The sequence below is a fragment of the Alexandromys fortis genome, unplaced genomic scaffold (genome assembly GCF_014885135.2).
Source record: "Alexandromys fortis isolate MF-2015 unplaced genomic scaffold, M_Fortis_MF-2015_v1.1 scaffold_222, whole genome shotgun sequence".
In the NCBI taxonomy this organism is placed as follows: domain Eukaryota; kingdom Metazoa; phylum Chordata; class Mammalia; order Rodentia; family Cricetidae; genus Alexandromys; species Alexandromys fortis.
The window spans coordinates 751808-772744 of NW_026068108.1; the positions used below are offsets into that span (position 1 = coordinate 751808).

A 20937-nucleotide genomic window follows, 5' to 3' on the forward strand; every position below is an offset into this window, starting at 1 on the left:
CTTAAATAAAGTGCAAGGGCTGGGGATGCAGCTCAGGCGTAGTGTCTACCCGTCATTCATTAAAGTCCTGGGTCTGAACCCAGCACCACATAAACTGGGATTGGTGGCACACACCTGTAATACAAGCACTTAAGAGAGGTAGATACAGGAAGATCAGAAATTCAAGATCATTCTCCCAATGATATATCAAGAATTCTAGGTCAGCCTGGGCTATGCGAGATCCTGTCTCTAAACAAACAAGTGAAGGAAAGGCGTCCCGAAGAGCTCAGCTCGCACCTCTACTCTCAGTACCTCTTTGCTTAGTATGTAGGAGGCCCCAGGAAGAGTCCCTAGCATTGAAGGAAAGGAGAAGAATGGGAGAGGCTGAACTAAAAACTCTGGTTCCTTCTAGTTTCAAAATACCATTTCAAGCAATCATGGTGACATATGCCTTTAATCCCAGCACTCAGAAGGCAGAGACATAGGGATCTCTGTGAGTTCCAGACTGGCCTGGTCTACTTAGCAAGTTCCAAGTCAGTCAGACAGTCAGAGCTACATAGGAAGACCCTGTCTCAAAAAAAAAAAANGTCTCAAAAAAAAAAAAAAAAAAAAAAAAAAAAAGGGCATTTCAAAGGTCAAAAAAAAATCTTCAAAATGATCTTCTCCTAGACCAAAAAGGATGTTTCTGATAGTGAAACAAAAGGCTTGCTACCCAAGGTGTTGGGTGGAATCAAACTACACAAACAGCTTGTCCTCTGCCCACAAGAAAAGGAGACACCCTATGAGCTGATCACTACCACTCAGTAGCACAGAATTCTACTGGAATACAGATGTGCTTAGTAATACATCTGCACACACAGCAATTATCCCTGTAACATGAAAAGAGTAAAACATATCTCCACAGCCCATTTCTTACTAGGAAGCAAAAAACAAAATCCTCTACCTTAAAGTACAACCTTTTATGAAGTCCATGCACTTACCAACAATAGTCAACTATAAAAATGGTAGACTCTTTGTTGTAAGAGTCTACCTCCAGCACAGACCCTGAGAACACCCTTTTCTTGCCCAACAGTGACATCTGCTGGAAACCAGGAGCATGAGCTGGCTCACCAGGCAGGCACTAAGGCATCTTTAGAAGGTAGTTTAAGTGAGGGTTTAGTTAGCACCTGTTTGTAATTTACACCAGAGTGCAGCCATTCAATCTGTAAGTAATGGCTTTACTTTGACAATATACATTTAAAATACCTCACAATATGCCTCATTTCTAAGCCAGCTGTCATTCTTTAGAGTATAATATATGCCAGCTCATGTAAAATGATTCCCTAAGTAGTATCAATACCACATTAAATGAGAATTATGCATTATTTGTATATCTTAAAAGAAAAAAAAACAGTTTATCACAAGGTGACAAGACTATACACAATGTGCAAGTGTGTCTATACAAGTCTCAGTGCTGGGGACAGAGCTTCCTTCATGCATACTATATGCAGCTTCTGTTACTTAACTGTACTCTCAGCCCTACAACATATCTTTTTAAAAGTTTAATGTTATTTAAGTAACAGTGCGAACTACTTTTTATCACTAAGAGAAAAGAAAATATATTAAAAAAAGAATTTCTGATAGATCCTTAAGAGTTTCTAGGACTTTAAAATCCTACTCAAAAAATGATTAGCCAACGACCAACAAGATAACTCAATGGGTAAAGTCTGATGACCTGAGTTTGATTCCCTGGGTCCCACGAGATAGAAGTTATCCTCTGCCTCTGACATCCACATGGGAACATATATGCATACACCACACATATAAATTTAAAAATGGGCCAGGCAGTGGCAGTGCATGCCTTTAATACCAGTACTCAGGAGGCAGAAGCAAGCAAATCCCTAAGTTCAAAGCCAGCCTGTTCTGCAGAGTGAGTTCCAGGACAGTCAGGACTACACAGAGAAACCCTGTACGGAGGGGGAAAAAAAAGAAAAGAAAGAAAAAAACAATACCAAAAAGGGGGGAGCCCAGGAGAAGAGGAGATATCTCAGCAGTTAAGAGCACTTGTTCTTGCCAAGAACCCAGATTCAATTCCTAACACCATCAAGTTGCAGGGGATCTAATTCTAATATTCTCTTCTGGTGTCCTCATCCTTACATATGTATTCTCAGCCACTGAGCCATCTCCTAAGGTCTCATGCTAAGAGACCTTCAACAGGAAATTCTGGGGGTTGGAGAGATGGCTCAGAGGTTAAGAGCACTGACTGCTCTTCCAGAGGTCCTGAGTTCAATTCCCATCAATCACATGATGGTTCACAACCATCTATGAGACCTGGTGTCCTCTTCTGGCCTGTAGGCATACATGAAGGCAGAACACTGCATACACAATAAATAAAATAAATGTTTAGAGTTACAAAAAAATATAATTCCACAAGAGAAGTGGAATATAGATGCTTGAAAAATAAAACAAAATAAAAACAAACAAAGAAAGAAATTCTGACTTCTCTAAGGGACTCACTTTTCTTTCTCTCTTTCTTTTTTTTTTTTTTTTTTAGACAGGGTTTCTCTGTAGCTTTGGAGCCTGTCCTGGAACTAGCTCTTGTAGACCAGGCTGGCCTCAAGCTCACAGAAATCCACCTGCCTCAGCCTCCCGAGTGCTGGGATTAAAGGCGTGCACCACCACCACCACCTGGCTGGGACTCACTTTTCTTAACTGCAAAGTAAGAAATTTAAACCGGGCAGTGGTGGTGCAGGCCTTTAATCTCAGCATTTGGGAAGCTGATATCTGTAAATTCAAGGCCAGTCTAGTCTACAGAGTGAGTTTCAGGATAGGCTTCAAAGCTACAGAAAAACCCTGTCTCAAAAAAATAAAAGAAATTTAATACCTGCCTTGCATAGAACTGTTGTAGAAATCATAACTTATGTCTCCCAGCATTCCCCACCCTCTTCTCCCAACTACCTCAAAGCAAGAATATGGTGGTACCTTACATAGTAGGCCCTCCTTAGCTGGTATCTTTAATGCTCTGCATACAGTAGGGATTCATTTTAAGCCATTTGGGAATTATTCAGTAGAACACCACATCTTGTTAAAGCAAGATGAACAAACACTGACCAAAGGCTCAGTTCTTCTAATGCCAGTAGCTGAAGACAGTCCTTTCTTGACTGCTTTTAATAAATTCTGAGTGCCAACAACATGTCAGGCATTGTGCTGGCTGACTTTTTGCCGCTCAAGAAGAGTCTCAGGCTCCTGATGTGGCCCCTTAAGCAAAGGTAAATATTCCAAGTTAGGAATCCAGACACATTCCCCAAAAGGCTGGTCTCACTCAGGCACAGAAACAACCTTGTTATTTTGTCTACTTCTGGCGTCCAGCCAGACTCCCTATTCCCACTATTCTGCATGCATCACATAATATATTTTCTCCTTGAGGATGTGCCGTTACCCTAAAAGAAAATGGTCTCTCCTTCTCCAAGTCTTACTAATTTTTCATTATTGGACATTATATAACCTTTGTTTTGGTAATGGTTTCGTTTTGTTAAAATTAAACTAGTTGGTTTTGTTTTTCTGCTTACTCTATTATCAGTAGCACACAAAGAAGCACCAGACTGGAGACAGTGAGAAGGCTAAGTAGGTTAAAGGTGCTTGCCACCATGCCTGATGACCCTAGGACCTACATGGTATAAAAAGACAAGCCTATTACCAAAAGCTGCTCTCTGTCCTCTACATATGTACCATGGCACACATACCATCCCTACATACACAATAAATAAGGATGTAATTTTTAGATTTGTGACAGATTTCTTGTAAATATGCCTTGCCTCCACAGTACTACTGTATACTTCAATGGGCACAGTGCCTAGCACAGTGCTGGAAAAATTGTAACCATTCCACTAATGTCATTGACTAAATGACTGACTAAAGCATCCTCCAAAATAACAAGTACACAATGTGCACAATCCACATCCCTACCCTTCTTAGCTTACCCTAGAGAAACTTCAGTTGCTTCAGCAGAAGATACAATGTAGTGCAGTAAGTAGTTTGGCTCCATATTCTGGGAGCTGGCAATTATGCTAGATTTGCCCTTTACATAATTACAGAAAGAAGTCCCTAATAAATCAAAATAGGTGTGCATACAGCCATTCGTGGAAGATAAGGTTTAGTACTCCTACTCTGTTTCTTTTAAGAGAGCTGACTGGGATGCCAATCCATGTATAGAGAGGTCTTCTTTCCATGAACTCTTATTTCCCCGACCCTGGTGTAAATGGCCATCTGGAATGCCCATTCAAAGAATTTGGAGGTAGAAGTTCAATCACTATCAAAACCAAACCAATCAATCAACCAACAAAAAAAAATGTAAATGGGCAGCCAAGATGTTGTACAAAAACATAAATCTAGTTAAAAACATATATTTTCCTTGATGTACATCTATTCATACATGGAATTCTTCAGTCTCTTATTGAGATGGTTCAAAACAATACATTCAAAGAAGAGGCCGCACAATAAGCTAAACAAAATATCCCTCGCCACTCTTTTTTTTAATTTCACTGTAACTAGTCCCCTGGGACATTCTCTCATCTCAACAACCAGTCCTACATCTATATTTCAGTCAAAAGGCAAGGCGAAGAGAATCAACAATTCTATATCCTTATGCCTCTCTAATCCAATCTACACCCCCTTTCAAGGCTAAAATAAATCAGTACAGCAATTGACTCACACCACCAGGGCTGATCCTATCTCTGTCACCAGAGCAAAAATCTCCCAAGATGATGCAAGGAACCAAATACGTGGGTCCCAGATATTTCAGATAAAAGCACAACATCACTAGGACTGAAGGACGATGGGTAGAAGAGGAGGAGGAAGGTAGAACAGAGGACAGCAGCTGCTTACCTCCTGAGGGAGTCTTCCTCAGAGCTTTCTTCGGGCATATCTTGATGTAAGGCCTCCTGTGATACAGTTCCAGATCTGCTGGATTGGGTATAGATTCGTTCCCAGTGGCCTGTCTCCTGGTTAAAAGCCACCCCCACAGTCCTCTCCTCTTGTGGACTAGCTGAGCTGCTCAACTCCAGCCTGCTGGAGTTAGGTGTTTGGCCCTCAGTCCGCTCAAGAGGTGGCAACTGGTTGCCACTTGGTGGCATGCCCTCAAAGGTGGTAGAGACGTGCCAGGAAGAGTTAGCCTCTCCAGATGAGTAGTTAGGTGTGGTTCTTTCCCAGCGCAGGGTATCAATGTTGAAGGTCAGAAGATTATGACAAGCACGGCAGCGATTAAGATGGCCCCGAGACAGGTTGGAGTTGTTCTCACTGCTGTGTGGGGTGGGCTGATGGGAAGGACCTGGCCTCTCAGATTCAATGTTATTATTGAGCATTTCCTGGGCCTGTTGGGTCTGGGGAGCTTCCCCACTCAGGCTCTGATCCAGCTCCTGCAGCCTGTCATACTCCAAAAAGAAGCGTCTCAGATCACACTGAAGCTCATGGCGAATGTTGCCGGAGTTGTTTTGGCTAGAACCATTCCCTCCATCTGACTCAGTAGCCAGCCCTGATGATGGAAAACCCCTTCCTTCTGTGGCTGAAGTGTACACAGACGCCTGAGAGCCGCCTTCCTGCTGTCTCAGCACAGACAGCAAACTCACTGAAGAGGCACTGGTCCTGGGCGGGGGCATAGATTCTACCTCAGAGCGTGAGTTCAGAGTGAGTACTGTCCGGGTCCATTCAGAACCTGTCAGCCCAGGGGCTAGTTCTCTGTGATACCTAGAAGGGTGGCTAGACAAAGAGCCCCCCAAAGAGCGACGGGTAGGACCCAGAGTGAGGTTGCGGAGCGTGTTGCCCGCAGTGCTGCTCTGGACTGTACTGAAGGCAGACGGCCGGTTCAGGAGGCCCTGGTCCTGCTGCGTTGACGAAGCCTGCTCCGGGGGATGGAAGGGCTCGGTCTGTACAAAAGAAAAGGAAGGGGTAGTAGCTCTGGCAGAAGCAGGGGGCACACTGTCCTGGTGTGGCAAGAGGGAAGGAGCTCGAGTGCCAGCACAGCGACTGCAAAGGCACAGGATCCCAGGGTGCTGGCAGCACTCAACTGTGGTGGGGTAACTGACCCGCTGTCGGAGCCTGATGTAAGCGGAAGTCCTGGGACGCTCCGTGGAGGGCTGAGGGGGAGGCGGTGGGGGTGAGGGGGTAGCAGAATCTTGTACTGTGCTTTGCTCTCCCACCTGGATGCCAGAGGAGCGGGAGGACAGCATATGCAGGAAATTGTGAAGGAGAGGTGTCCGGCGAACTGGCTGTGACTGCAGGAGGGCACGCTGGCGGTAGTGAGATAATTCTGTTCCATCTATAGGAATTTCTGGTTCATCGTCACCCTGGAACGTGGACCAGCAGGAGGAGAGGGTAGAGAAGAACAATTAGGTAGAACCTCCAAACAAATCAAGACAAACTTAAAACTGACTGGTCATCATCCAAGGAGAATCCCCTTCATTGATTAGCAAAAACTCCCTATGAGGTCCTGAAAACTAATCGACTTCAGACAAAAACCAGCATATGGTATTAAATTATTCATTTCTAATAGGCAGCATATCTAAATGAATACAATTGGCATAATAATTATTTTATAAAAGTCATCTCTGTGGCACAGAAGCAGTGAGGAAAACAAAACACCAGCCAGAGGCACATGAGTGAGCAGCGTGATGAAGACAAGCTCTTTCATTCTTTTTTTAAAGATTTTTATTTTATTTTATTATGAGATTTTGCCTGCATGTATTCATTTGTGCCACATACATGCCTGGTACCACAGAGATCGGAAGAGAGTCAGCTATTATAGAGCTGGAGTCACAGACAGCTGTGAACTACTGCATGCGTGCGTGCTAGGAATCAAACCAGGGTGCCCTGAAAGCAACAGTGCAGAGCCAGTTCTCCAGCCTCGCCTTACCTTTTGTTTTGTTTTTTTGTTTGTTTGTTTGTTTGTTTTTGAGATTTACTTTTAGGAGCTGGAGAGATGGCTCAGAGGTTAAGAATATTGTTGCTTTGGCAGAGGACTGGTTCCCAGCATCCACATGGTGGTTCACAACTGGCTTAATTTCAGTTCTAGGAGATCTAATGTCCTCTTCTAGCCTCTGTGGTCACTTCACACACAGTACACAGACACACATTCAAGCAAATTACCCACACAATATTTAGACACATTATGGCTAGTTGGTTGGTTGGTCTTGTATGTGTATGTGGGTCTCTGTACACATCTGACCAGAAAAGGGCATTGGATCCCTCGGAGCTAAAGTTATGGACAGTTGTAATTAGCCCAACATGGGGACTGAAAATGGAGCCCAGGTCCTTTACAATAGCAGTATGCTGCTCTTAACAACTGAGACCTTTCTCCAACTCTGACAAGGTTTACTTCTCATGATACAGTCAAAAGGATTAGAAAACTGATTCTCCTGTCAAAACTATGTTGATAACTTTTGACGATATCATTAGAAAATAACTAAAATCTCAATGGAAAAACTACTGAAGTATTAAGAATTAAATTATAACCAGAATTATATTTTAATAATAATAAATCTAATAGACGTATACTACTAAAAAAAAGAATAATAGTATCAGAATTACAGCTCTATTTTAGAAAATAATTTCAGTTCAGAGAGAGTTAGAACTGCTGGATTCTTACCTGCTGATTAGAAGGGTTAACGATTGCTGTCAGTAAGTAGTGTCCAAGTGGATCAAATCTAACCAGACTGAAATCACAAAAGAAAAGCAGAAAAAAACAAATCATGTTAACTGAGAAATGGCATCAGACAACCCAGTTCATGCTTTCAAAACTTTCTTCCCTCTCTGTCTCTCTGTCTGTGTCTCTGTCTCTCTCTCCTGGAGATAGTCTATGTAGCCCAAGTCACATTCAAACTCACAAATGTTCTTGCCTCAGATTCATGTTTTAAAGACATTAAAATAAGGCATACGTTGCTTCCTAATGTAAAGAAATGTGTATTAATAAAGAGATTTCACTTTCATTTTTTAATTTACTATTTAATTTTATTTTATGTGCAGGTGTTTTGCCTGCATGTATGTATTTTTGAGGGTGTCAGCTCCCCTGGAACTGGAGTTACAGACAACTGTGAGCTGCCATGTGGGTGTTGTGAATTGAATGTTGAGTCCTCTGGAAGTGTTCTTAACCGCTGAGTCATCTCTCCAGCCCCCCACATTCTTTCTTTTTTTGAGACAGGGTCTTACATATCCAAGGCTAGCTTACAAATCAACACACAGTTGTAGATGACCTTGAACTTTTGATCTTCCTGCCTCTATCCACCCAGTGGGATTACAGGTGTGCACCAACACACTCACTTTACTTAGTACTAGGGATCAAATTCGGAACTTCACTCGTGCAATACAAGTCTAAACCAACTGAGCTACATCTTCAGGCCATGATTTCAGTTTTGAAAATCACCCAGGTTTGCATCACACTAAGCAGCTACATTAAATATGCATCTGTTCAACAGTAAGAGCCCATTAAGTGGCAGGTCAGAATGCTGTCACACAGATTCAGGTCTCCCTTCACTCACCTGTCACACTGGCAAAAAATTTAGCACCCGGAGACAATAAAGTATCAATATCAAGTGATATGGCTGAAATCCAGAAAAAGCCTATATCCAGCCATAAAACTGTTTAAAAAAAATACCCAAAGAAAACAATGTATCCAGTCTAATTTATGCAATACATGTCCTGCTTTTGTAGCGTTGAGAACTGAATCCAAGGTCATATATGTAATAGGCAAGAGCTGACAATCTCCTTACATCCCAAGCTCAATTACCGTTTTGGTATTTTGGGTTTTGTTTTTGTTTTTTTTGGGTTTTTTTTGTTTGTTTGGTTGGGTTTTTTTTTGCTTGTTTGTTACTATTTTTTCAAGACAGGGTCTCACTATGTAACTTTGACTATCCTGAAACTTGCTATGTAGACCAGGCTGGCCTTGAACTCAGAGATCACCTGCCTTTGCCATCCAAATTCTGGGATTAAAAGTATACATCACTACAGCCAGACTGGTATTTTATCTTTTAAGACAGGGACAGGGTCTTGCTAACTAATTCAGGAAGGCGTGAGACTCCCTGTGTAGCCCAGGTTGGCTATGAAATCAAGATATGCCTATCTTAAATATCAGAATCCTGAGATTACAGATATGTGCCACCATACCCGCAGCCACCAAGTGTGCTTTGATCTCAAAAGCTAAATAAGTATAGTTAACAGATTTGATACATTTATATCTCTATTTTGCAATTTGATAAATATAAACAGCCAACAGTGAGCAAGCAGCCAGCAAGCTATCTTAAATCATCCATATATTTTTGAAAGTCTTCCCAAAAGGTAATCCCAAATGCAGACAACTCTGAACCTAAGTAAGATTCTACCTAATAACCCTGATTTGTAGAGACCACAAGATGAGGCCAATAAAGGGCAGACAAGAAACAAAATGAACTGTTTCTGGGAGTGGTGATAACAAACCACCCTAAAAAGGACTAATGAGTTCCCTTAAGTGAGGATAAACAACCTGTCTCCTGAAATGACAGCAGCTGTAATGTTCTTACATTACACTTACCGCACGCGCTCCATCTCACTAGCTGTCTTCACTACAGCAAAGGGCTCCCGCCGACTCCAGTCCCAGAAGTGGATCTCATTGGCAGTGGCAATCAGTAGAAGCTGAGCCGTAGGATGGAAGGCCAAGGATGCTATGGCATTGTTGCTATCTGTGAACCAGCTTTCACTGCCACCCTGCAAATGAACCAGTCCCAAATATTCTCAGATTATAAACTGCCAATAGATAAAGAATCCACTTCAAGAAAATTACATTGAAGAGTTAAGTGTGATGGCTCACAACTATAATCCCAGCCCTCGGGAACCTAAGGCAAGAAGACTTCCACAAATTATGAGACCAGCCTGCTCTACATAGTGAGTTCTAGGCCAGCCTAGACTATATAGTGACACCTTGTTTAAAAAAAAAAAAAAAAAAAGAGGCAAGGGAGAAAGGGAGAGGGAGGGAGGGAGGGAGGGAGGGAGGGAGGGAAGGGAAAGGGAAAGGGAGGGGAAAAAGGAAAAAGTCCTATATGGAGTCACACAGCTCAGGGGTAGGCCACATGCTTTACATGGATGAGCCCCGGGTTTGAGTTCCGAGGGTCTCTCTCCACTTGCAGCTACTGTCTTTATCAGAGCACAGTGGTGCAGTGGCGCACAACTTTAATCCCAGCACTCAGGAGGCAGATGCATGTGGATCTTGGTAAGTTTGAGGGTCTACATAGTAAGTTTCAGACCATTCAGGGATAAATAGCAACACCATTTAAGACAAAATAGTTTTTATAGGGTTTACTTTAAATATGTCCTCTATAAATTAATGTATAAGAACAGCAATGTATCAGTGCCAATAATTTAAGAAAAATATTACTGTCTTCAAGTCAATTACAAGGCCTCCACTCAATTCTTGTTTCTGACAACTGTGAAAAGTCCAGCTTGGTACAAACAGTTCAGAGCAACTCACTAGCCAATCATTGAGACAAGCAGCATCTTGCTTTGATGAGCATGAACAGAGTGATCTAAGACAGTGGAAGTCCATACTGAACTCATTTTAGAGCCTCCTTCCAAACAATGTTAAATAGAACAGATAGAAGAAAACTTTAGTATGTCTACTTTATAGTGGAGAAGTATGAACTAGCAATGTCCATCTATCAAGGGAGCAGTAACTATCATAGACTCAGATTAAATCCCAAGAGGGTGGTTAGTTTCTCAACCAGAAATAAGAATCCAAAGGCAAATAAGTCTCTGTGTTTAAAATACCAAAGAAAAAAAGCAGCCTAAGAAAATACTTACATGTAAATCCCAAATCCTAACTTCCCCATCTAGGCAACCAGAAGCAATAAGGCCTGAGATGGTGGGATGAAAAGTGACACACCATGGAGTACGGCGGTGTCCAATCAGAGAGTGAACACACTTGCCAGTCTTAACCTCTGTAATATAGATGTTATGGTTCACATGTGTGGATGCCAAGAGAGTCCTAGAGAGTCAAAATGGAGACATAATTAAGAAACATGTGGCAGGCAGGGAAACAAATTTTACCAATTTTAGACAACAAAAACTGACACTATTTCCTAACTACAAATGAAAGACATTAAGATATGCCTGTTAGGCAATTTGTCTATACACAACAGAAACATTCTGAGTTCTAAAGTCTTCTAGTTCTGACACAGTGCTCTCATTCATACACAAATATATGTATACAAGCATATATACACATCTTCATATATTCATCCAGTGCTTCAGAGAATCTCTAGGAATTAATCTGGATGATCAAGCTAAGTCAAGAGTACAGAAAGCTTAAGCTACAGCTAAATATTAGGTACCTGTCTGGGCTGAAGGCCAGTAAGAAGGTCGAGCGTGGACTATCAGGCAGTTCTACTCTCTGGGAGAAAATAAATAAATAAACAAACAAATAAATAAATAGACAGACAGATAACATGATTTATAAAGTAGGGCTTACTCTAACAGAAGCCATTCTAGATTTAGTACAGACTAAAACTATAAAGACAATGATCAAGTTATAAATCTAAATTCAGGAAAAATGTCTACTCTACAGGAAGAAATATTTCTAGTCTTAGCTTTCACATTATAAACCAATTCACCAAACTAGCTATATCAAATCTCATAAAGAAGATAAATTACATTCCCACTCTCTGCCATAATCTACTCTAAGATTATGTCCACTTCATTGTCACCCCACAGACCCCATGTCAAAGCCATTTTCTTACTTTGCCTTCCCATTTCATCCACCGAGTCTTATCTTCTACCAGCTCCTGCAGAAGCCGCTGAGCACCCATGGCACGAGTGCCCCGTTCTCGGCCCCAGAGGATCCGAACAGCATTCTTCTCTGGGACAACCTTCATGGTGCTCAGGAGGCACTGTCACACCAGGGATCAGAACTGAAGGAGCAAATAATAGCTCCACACACAGAAGCAGCTAAAATGAGGCCATTCAGGTCCTTGTCAGCTGTCTTCATGGAAATCTAAGGAATGAAGAACAATGCCAAATAATGCCTACAATTTCCATGCAAACACAAGTCTAGCTCAAAAGAGAAAGTGTCCTTTCCTATTTAACTATGGCTACCAACAAAGGGACTTTTGAAGTTTCTCTTTCAAAAATATTTCATCTTGTCATATTCCTTCTATAGCCCTACTTTACATATGAAAAATTGAACATTTACATCAAAATTATTCAGTTCTTAGTCTTTTTTAAAAGATTTATTTGTTATGTATACAGTATTCTCAGTATTCTATCTGCATTTATGCCTGTAGGCCAGAAGAGGACACCAGATCTCATTACAGATGGTTGTGAGCCACCATATGGTTGCTGGGAATTGAACTCAGGGTCTCTGGAAGAGCAGCCAGTATTCTTAACCACTGAGCCATCTCTCCAGTCCCAGTTCTTAGTCAGAAAAATTTTGCTCTTAATAAAAATGACTAAGAACTCTGATTGAAAACAAAAGGTGGGGTTATATGGCCTAGTGGTACAGGCCCTGGGCTCAATCCCTATTACCACAGAAAATAAACACCTAGGGAGCTAGGGATATGGCTCAGTGGGTAAAGGACTTACCATCCGAGCATTAGTTAGGATCCCTAGAGCCCAAGTACAAAGCCAGGCACAGCAGTATACAGCCTGCAGCACTGAGAAGTAGAGACAAGAAAATTCCTGGAATGTACTGGCTGGCTAGCCTAGTAAAGTCAGTGAACTCCAGATTCAATGAGAGGCCCTGTCTCAAAAAATTAGGTGGAGAGCAACTGAAAACAATGCCTAGTATCTATCTCTAGTTTGAATGAGAGTAGGCCCCACAGGCTCATATATTTGAATGCATGGTCCCTAGACAGTAAAACTAATTTGGAAAGGATGAGGAGGTGCAGCCTTATTGAAGCAGGTGTGTAGTGAGCACTGAGTTCTCAAAAGCCAAGTCTAGGCTGGGGTGTACATGTGTCTGTCTCTCTCTCTCTCTCTCTCTCTCTCTCTCTCTCTCTCTCTCTCTCTCTCTGTCTCACGCTTGTAAACCAGATGTAAACTCTGCCTGGTGACATGCTCCCCGCCCCCAACCGAATGCTTTCTTTTATAAATTGCTGTGGTCATGTGTCTCTTCACAGCAATAGAACAGAGCCTAAGATAAATGCAAACGTGTACACATACCACATATACACAATAAACAAACATAAATAATTAGGCTGGGCATGTGGCTCGGTGGTAGAGCTCCTGTTTAGCATGAGACCCTGTATTCAATTTCTAGCACTATAAAAAAAAATCAATAATTCTTTAAAATACTTTGGAAAATCACGGCATAGTGACTTAGACAAAAATTCTGCAGAAGGGCTGGGGCGGGGGGCTACAGCTCAATAGTAGAATGGTGGTCTAGCATTTCTAAAGCCCTTGATTTTGTCTTTAGCACTGAAGGTGAGGAGGGAGAGAGAGGGAGGGGGACAGATTAAAAAACACAATGGTTGTCTGAGTGGTAACAATACAACATTTTTAAAGACAAAATTCATATAGTTCAGGCTGCCCTCAAACTATGCAGCTTAAACTTCTTATCCTCCTGCCTCTACTTTCATAGGGCTGGGATTACAATCTGTCAACATGCCTAGTTTATATAGTGCTGGGAAATGAACCCAGGGCTTCTTTCTTTCATCCTAGGTAAGCATTCTACCAACCAAGTTATATCGCCATACCTGTGGCTTGATAATTTTAAGAGGTGATCTACTTCAGTTTCTGTTGTTCCAGTTTTTTAAGACATGTTTTCTCTGCATAACAGCCTGAGCTGTCCTGGAACTCACTTTGTAGACCAGGCTAGCTTCAAACTCAGAGACGCCTGTCTCTGCCTCCTGAGTGCTGGGATTAAAGGCATGTGCCACCATGCCCGGCTCTCCTTCAGTTTTTTAGAAAGAGGTTATACAGCCCAAACTGGCCTCCTCTTCCTACTGATACTGGGATTTCAGACATAAGGCACTATGCTTGGCTTCTTTTTGCTTTTTAAATTTCAAAAGTAGTAACTCTCAGAGTGGATCATAGTTGCACACAAACCTATAATCAGAGCACTTGTGAATCTGAGACAAGATGATCAAGGCTCTGAAGCCCGATCAGAAACTTTTCATGAAAAGTTCCAAGACATCCTGAGCTGCAGAGCAAAGCCTTGTCTTAAAATAAAAGGAGAGAAAGGTGGCAAGATAGCTCAGCAGGTAAAGGTACTTGCCACAGAGTTTGATCACCATAACCATTGTAAAAGGTAGAAGGAAAAAAAACACCTCACAAAGTTGTTCTGACTTACACACACACACACACACACACACACACACACACGCACGCACAAAATAAAAACTGTGAAAGTAAAATAAAACAAAGGAGGAAGTAACTGCTTATTATAAGAGTCAAACAATAACTTCCTCCTTCCATTTCTCAAAAAGCTGAAATCTAAAGAGCACACAATCAGATGCATCCAAATACAGACATAAGGAAAATATTTACAGCTTGTGCTGAAGGCGTTTTCTTCCTCTAATAATGGACAAGGTCAGAAAGATTCCAGAGTAAGGCAAGCCCCAATTTCCTAAGCCCATATAGTCAGACAGACAAGATGATATCAAGGCTTTGAAGCCAGACCAGGCTACAAGACAAGTTCCAAAATATCCTAAGCTGCAGAGCAAGGCCGTGTCTTAAAATAAAGGAAGGTGGCAAGATGGCTCAGCAAGTAACAGTACACTACAAAGTGTCAAACACAAAACTCGATTCATTCTGATGCTGTAATTCTTACCACGCTTTGTTTTGTTTGCTTTGCTGTGTTTGGGTGTTGAGGCTTGAATTCAGGACCCTGAGTTTGTTTAGCAAGCACTGTACCACCACAACACACACCAGCCTCTCATCACCAACTAGTAAACCGCAAAAATACATACACAGTAAAAATGTTAACACAGTTGAGGCCAACCTCCAGAGTAGTCACAGCTAAATAACAGGAGGAAATGATCGCTTTGGTGACTTGTACAACTCAGAGTAGAAACAAAATTTTAGGTGTGAATCCTTTGTTCAAACTAACAAATACTTGAAGTATTTCGTACCTTTTACTACTAACCAAGAAGGTTCGAGAAAAACAGCTCTAATGTTCACCTTAACTCTGTATTGAAACCATAATTATCTTACCTAATATAGAGAGCTTCAGAAGAAACACTTTGAAAATCATTTGACCTAACAATGCAACAAAAAGTACAAGTAAGTCATTTATAATCTCATAATAACTGTAGACACAGTAGCAGCAATCCCCCTTGGTTTGTGTGGGGTGTGTGTGGGAGCACACATCAAGTCACAAGATAACCTGCAGCAGTCAGTTCTCTCTTTTCACCCTATGGGTTCCAGGAATCATTAGGCAGCAAGCACCTTTACCCCTTGAACAACTTCATTGGCCAGGTCCATTCTTTAAAAAAGTAAAATAAAATAAAGGGGTAGAGATGGTTCAGCAGTTAAGAGCACTGGCTGCTCTTCCAGAGGACCTGGGTTCAATTCTCAGCAACCACATGGTAGCTCACAACTCTGTAACTCCAGTTCCAGGGCTTCAGACATCCTCACACAGACGTACATGCAGGCAAAACAACAATGCTCAAAAAATAAATTAAAAAAAATCTGCCTTTCTGCTCTCCTATAACTCAAAGAGACAAACAAAGTACAGGTTACAAATATTGTATAATCCAAAGAACCATGATATAACATTAAGTTCCTACAGGAATCAAAACCAGAATGAGTTCCTACAAATATCACCATCAAGACAACTAAAAAGCTAAACATCAAGTTCACTAAAAAGGGCAGGCAGTGGTAGCAGAGGCAGGCCGATCTGAGTTCGAGGTCAGTCTGCTCTACAGTGAGTTTCAGGACAGCTAGAGCTACATAGAGAAACCCTGTCTCTCCCCTCCCACTCCCTGCTAAAAAAAATTACCAAAAAGAATGTCTATCAATTCCCAGGGAACCTAAACTCAAGAGTTCAAACCAGCAACAATCTCACTGACTAGTGGGCAGAAGTGAAGAGGCATCTAGAACAGTTTCTGTGCCATTGTGAAGTCCCCCAAATAACTGCTTAATCATAAAAAGCCATATACAAGTAGAAGAGAAAATGACAAGGATATATATATATATACACAAAAAAAAAAATCAATGCCAACATTCCACCCCATTTACCTAAACACATAAATCTAATCATTCAAAAAGATAAAGTGAGGGGGCCGGGTGGTGGTTCGCACACCTTTAATATCAGCTCTCGAGAGGCAGAGGCAGGTGGATCTCTGTGAGTTCGAGGCCAGCCTGGTCTACAAGAGCTAGTTCCAAGACAGACTCCAAAGCTACAGAGAGACCCTGTCTCGAAAAAAGAAAAAAAAAAAGAAAAGAAAAAAGAAAGAAAGATAAAGATAAAGTGAGGGGAATTCCCTCCACAGTTTTCTCTGCCATTTAACCACTCCACAGAGAATTACCTAAAGTATGCCGCAGCTCACTAGGAACTAAAAGTTACAGGTCCTTCTTGCCATTTGATCATCTAAGCCAATGAAATTCTTCCACCTTCTAGTTAATATTTTTGGTGCTGGGTGGCAGTGGTGCACACCTTTAATTCTAGCTCTCAGGAAGCAGAGATTAGCACATTTCTGTGAATTCAAGGCCAACCTGGTCTACAAAGCAAGTTCCAGGATAATCAGGGCTAAAAAAGAATCAAAAACGAAACAAAACACAAGAAACAAGAGGTCAAACTAGCCAACACACCTCATTTCAAGCCAGCCAGAGCTACTCCGTAAGACTCTATTTCAAACCAACCAACAGATGCAGAGTAGGGGAAAAAAGACTTTGGGCAAGTCACTTAAAACGTTTGAGACTCAGGGTCCTCCTTCTCTGTAAGATTGTTATAAGGCTCCAGTTAAGTACAGAGATGTGGAAGTGTTGATGTTCACTGCTGTTACCATTGTCATTATTAGTGAATCCTCCTGAGTTCACTATGGTTCCCAACAATAAGGCCAAGGAAACCCACAGGTGCCACAATTTCTCAAAATAGCAAATTTCTAAGCAACATTTCAAAGGTAGTTAGCAAACAACAAAGCAAAACACACTCAGGGAACAAATAAAGTAACTGTTTAGTAGTGAGGTGGTGGTAGCACCCACCTTTAATCCCAGCACTTGGGAGCTAAATGCCAGCAATCTACAAAATGACTTAAATTTATTCTAGAACAGCCAGGGCTATACAGAGAAACCTTATATCCAAAAGCCTAAAAAAATAAAGACTGTGTGTGTGACCAAAATGATTAAATGCAACTAAGACTATCTCCACATCCTTAAAATAAGGCAAACAGAATTGAAATTAGGAGTGTAACATAATAGTAGAAAATATATGCTTAGCACACGAAAAGAACCAGGCTGAATCCATAGCAGCAAACAAAACAAATACTAGAAGCAACAACTGTACCTACAACCTAATACTTTAGACACAAACACACACACACGCACACACACACACAAATCTGTCTTTAGAAAATTTGAGTGTGGTGGTGCATCCCTTTAATGCCAGAACGTGGGAGGCAGAGGCAGACAGTTCTAGGCCAAGCAGGGCTACACCATGTCTCAAAAGAGACCCTGTCTTTAGAAAATTAATTAATATATATATTTTTTTAACATTTTAAAGTAAGTCTTTGTGGGGCTGGAGAAATGGCTCAGCGGTTAAGGGCATTGCTTGTTCTTCCAAAGGTCCTGAGTTCAAATCCCAGCAACCACATGGTGGCTCACAACCATCTGTAATGAGGTCTGGTGCCCTCTTCTGGCCTGCAGACAGAATATTGTATACATAATAAATAAATAAATATATTAAAAAAAAGTATGTCTTTGTGCATCGCAGGAGCATGGACAAAGTAAGTGCAGTTGCCAGTGATGTCCAGAAGAGGACATCGAATCCTCTGTGGGTAGAGTTTGCTTGGAGCTGAAGGAGGAGGTCATCCTGTGAGCACGCAGGTGCTCAGAACTGAGATCAGGTCATATACAAGAACAGTATGACTGCTGAGCCATCTGACAAGCTGATCTTCTCTTATAGCATTTGGAGACTGTGATTACAAAAATTAAAAGCCCTTCAGTTGTTTTCGAACAACTCCCCCCAGCTCCCTAGGTAGCCAAGAATGACTATGAACTTCTGATCCTCCTGCTTCTACCTCCCCAATGTATCAGCACACAGTTTTCAGTGCTAGAAATTAAATCTAGGGTGAGTTTCACGCATGTTAGGCAATCACTCTACTAATTGAGTTGCAGGACCCCAGCCCCCTGCTTAGCTGCTAATAGAGTTCAATTTCCTCATTTATTTAACTGTTAATGTGTTTGCCACCTGAATGTGTACGTGAAGACAAAAATCTAAGAATAAAATCACCATGAAATACTGGCACATATTCAGTAATATATAGGTTTTAACCCAAGATTTAACTCTTGGGGAAAAAAAATATAATCTGGGGCAGGTGACATGGCTCAGCAAGTCTGACAGCCTGAGTTCAAGCCCTAGAACCAACACACAAAGGCTGTCCTCTGGCCTCTACAAATGTGATATAGCATCTGCATGTGTGAGCATATACACAATGCATAAAATAAAATTTAAAACAAATGTAATAAAATTATAAACCTAGACTGGAGACATGGTTCAGTGCTCAAGAGTACCAGCTGTTCTTCCAGAGGACCTGGGTTCAATTACTAGCACCTACAAGGCAGTTCACAACTGTCTGCAATTCCAGTTCCAGGGGATCCAATACCGACATCATCAGGCACAAGGTACACATAAGATGCACCAACATATATGAAAACAAATTAAAAATTTTTAATATACATAAGTAATTAAAACCCCTAAAGCCAGCTGGCCAGTGGCAGTCCTTGCCTTTAATCCCAGCACTTGTGAGGCAGAGGTAGGCGAAAATCTCTGAGTTCAAGGCCAGCCTGGTCTACAGAACAAGTTTCAGGACAGCCATAGCTATACAGAGAAATCCTGTGTTGAAAAACAAAAATAAAAACAAAAAACCCTAGAGCCAGGCATGATGGATAGCACACATCAGTAATTACAGAACTCGAGAGACAGAGGCTGACAGACTGAAAGTCCTTAAGACTAAAGAAGATCTGACCATGAAAGAAAGAAAGAAAGGAGGGAGGGAGGGAGGGAGGGAGGGAGGGAGGGAGGGAGGGAGGGAGGGAGGGAGGGAGGGAGGGAAACTGAAAGGGGGGGGTAAAGAGATGACTCTGAAGCTAAGAGCACTTTCAGAGAATCGATCTTCAGTTCTGAGCACACATATGGGGATTCTCACAACTGCTTATAACTCAAACTGTAGGGCATTGCTTCTCAACCTTCCTAAAGATGGTACCCCAAACCATAAGATTATTTTTGTTGCTACTTCATAACTGTAACTTTGCTAGCTACTGTTATAAACTAATGTTTTCCAGGGTCTTAGGCAAACCTTGTAAAAAGCATTGTTCAACCCCCCCCCCCCCCCCACCAAGGGTCAAGACTCACAGGTTGAGAACTACTGCTCCAGGTACTCTGATGTCTTCTGGCTCCATTGGCGCGCACACACACACACACACACACACACACACACACACACACAACAAATGCTCACAGAGATAACATACAAATAATAATAAAATAATCATAAATCTTTTTATTTTAAATCTTGAGCTGGTTAGCTAGCTCAGTGGCTCTTTAAATAATTCTAAGATCACTTGCATAACTAAAGTTCTCCCAACAACTGGAAAATTAACTACAAAATGTCAAGTCTTTAATTAGAGGCCTAAAAGTGGCCTAGTGCTTTACAGAAACACCATGTGGGTGGAGTTTCTACACAGAAGCTTTTCTATAATTGGAAGCTTTGTTTTCATCAGCAGGACCTTACTACAAGGCACACTATAGGACAATTCAAACAACACTATATAGAATCAAAATCTAAAAAGCACCAAACCCCTCATTATCATATCTGTCTCTTGTCAGTCTTTTACACTAGACTAACTTTAGGGGAGAAACAGAATTTTGGGAAACAAAACAATTCAAAACTATAAACAAGTAGCCAATTCTGAAGGCAAACTCACCCAGAAGTAGGAGAACTATTATCACAAACCGTGTTTCTACTGAAAGATATTTTAGGAGACAAAGTACTAACTGTGATTGAATCTAGATGGACAAGTTACATGCAATGTCATTTGAGTCATAATTTCTAAGCTAGAAACAGTATTGTATAGCCATATAGATGACAGACAAACACATCCATGATCAACAGTAGCTGATTAAATCCCAGTTCTAAGCGTTGGGTGTGTGCTTAGCTCAATGCTATTAAACCTTCCTGCTGCACAGGAAGTCAGCACTGACAAAAGGAGAAGAAAAGCAGCCCTTTAATCCCAGTAGTTGGTAGGCAAAGCAGACACAGGCGGATCTCTGTGAGTTTGAGGTCAGCCTGGTCTACAAGGAATTCCAAGACAGCCAGAGTTGTTACACAGGAGTTTAAGGTCATCTTCAGCTACAACAATGAGGTTGAGATCAGCCTGTGGACCCCCGCCTCAGAAAAAACTAGCCCAACTCCATTTCTCCATCATTTATTTCCTCCTTATCATTATACAGTGCAAGCTAGTCTGATTTGCAATCCTCCAGCCTCAGTTTCATCGGTGTTCAAGTGTCAATGTGTACCACCACATCCTATCCCATTATTTTCTTAGCATACTAAAGTTTCTGATTTCTCAGAATATTACTTAACTGTAATAAGGTATAAGGTAACTGTACATTAGTTTCCTCATTCATAAAAATGCAACTATTAGCAACAGTATACATTATAAAGTTGCCATCAGGGTTTAAAGATTTACCATGTGAAAACTGATCACTATTGCATACTTCTAATGTTTGAGGTAGAGCAACAGCCCCATTCCATAATGAAAAATAAAGCATAAATCTTTTTTTTTTTTTTTTTTTTTTGGTTTTTC

General features: G+C 41.4%; 1 protein-coding gene across 8 annotated transcripts in view; it reads right to left on the bottom strand.

The window, feature by feature from the left end:
- Positions 1 to 20937, bottom strand: part of Ambra1 (autophagy and beclin 1 regulator 1) — a 209859-nt gene that overhangs the window by 142539 nt on the left and 46383 nt on the right. For 4 of the 8 annotated variants that reach the window (XM_050124219.1, XM_050124217.1, XM_050124220.1 and 1 more), the window contains 6 exons: positions 11712 to 11965; positions 11307 to 11365; positions 10777 to 10960; positions 9515 to 9687; positions 7598 to 7664; positions 4843 to 6299 (listed from right to left, as the gene is read on the bottom strand). In XM_050124219.1, the coding sequence (XP_049980176.1) occupies positions 4843 to 6299; positions 7598 to 7664; positions 9515 to 9687; positions 10777 to 10960; positions 11307 to 11365; positions 11712 to 11846 (2075 nt within the window). In that variant the 5' untranslated portion in view covers positions 11847 to 11965. Of the gene's footprint in view, positions 1 to 4842; positions 6300 to 7597; positions 7665 to 9514; positions 9688 to 10776; positions 10961 to 11306; positions 11366 to 11711; positions 11966 to 15123; positions 15169 to 20937 lie in introns of all 8 variants that reach the window. The other 4 variants (XM_050124222.1, XM_050124223.1, XM_050124218.1 and 1 more) reach the window with 3 other exon arrangements.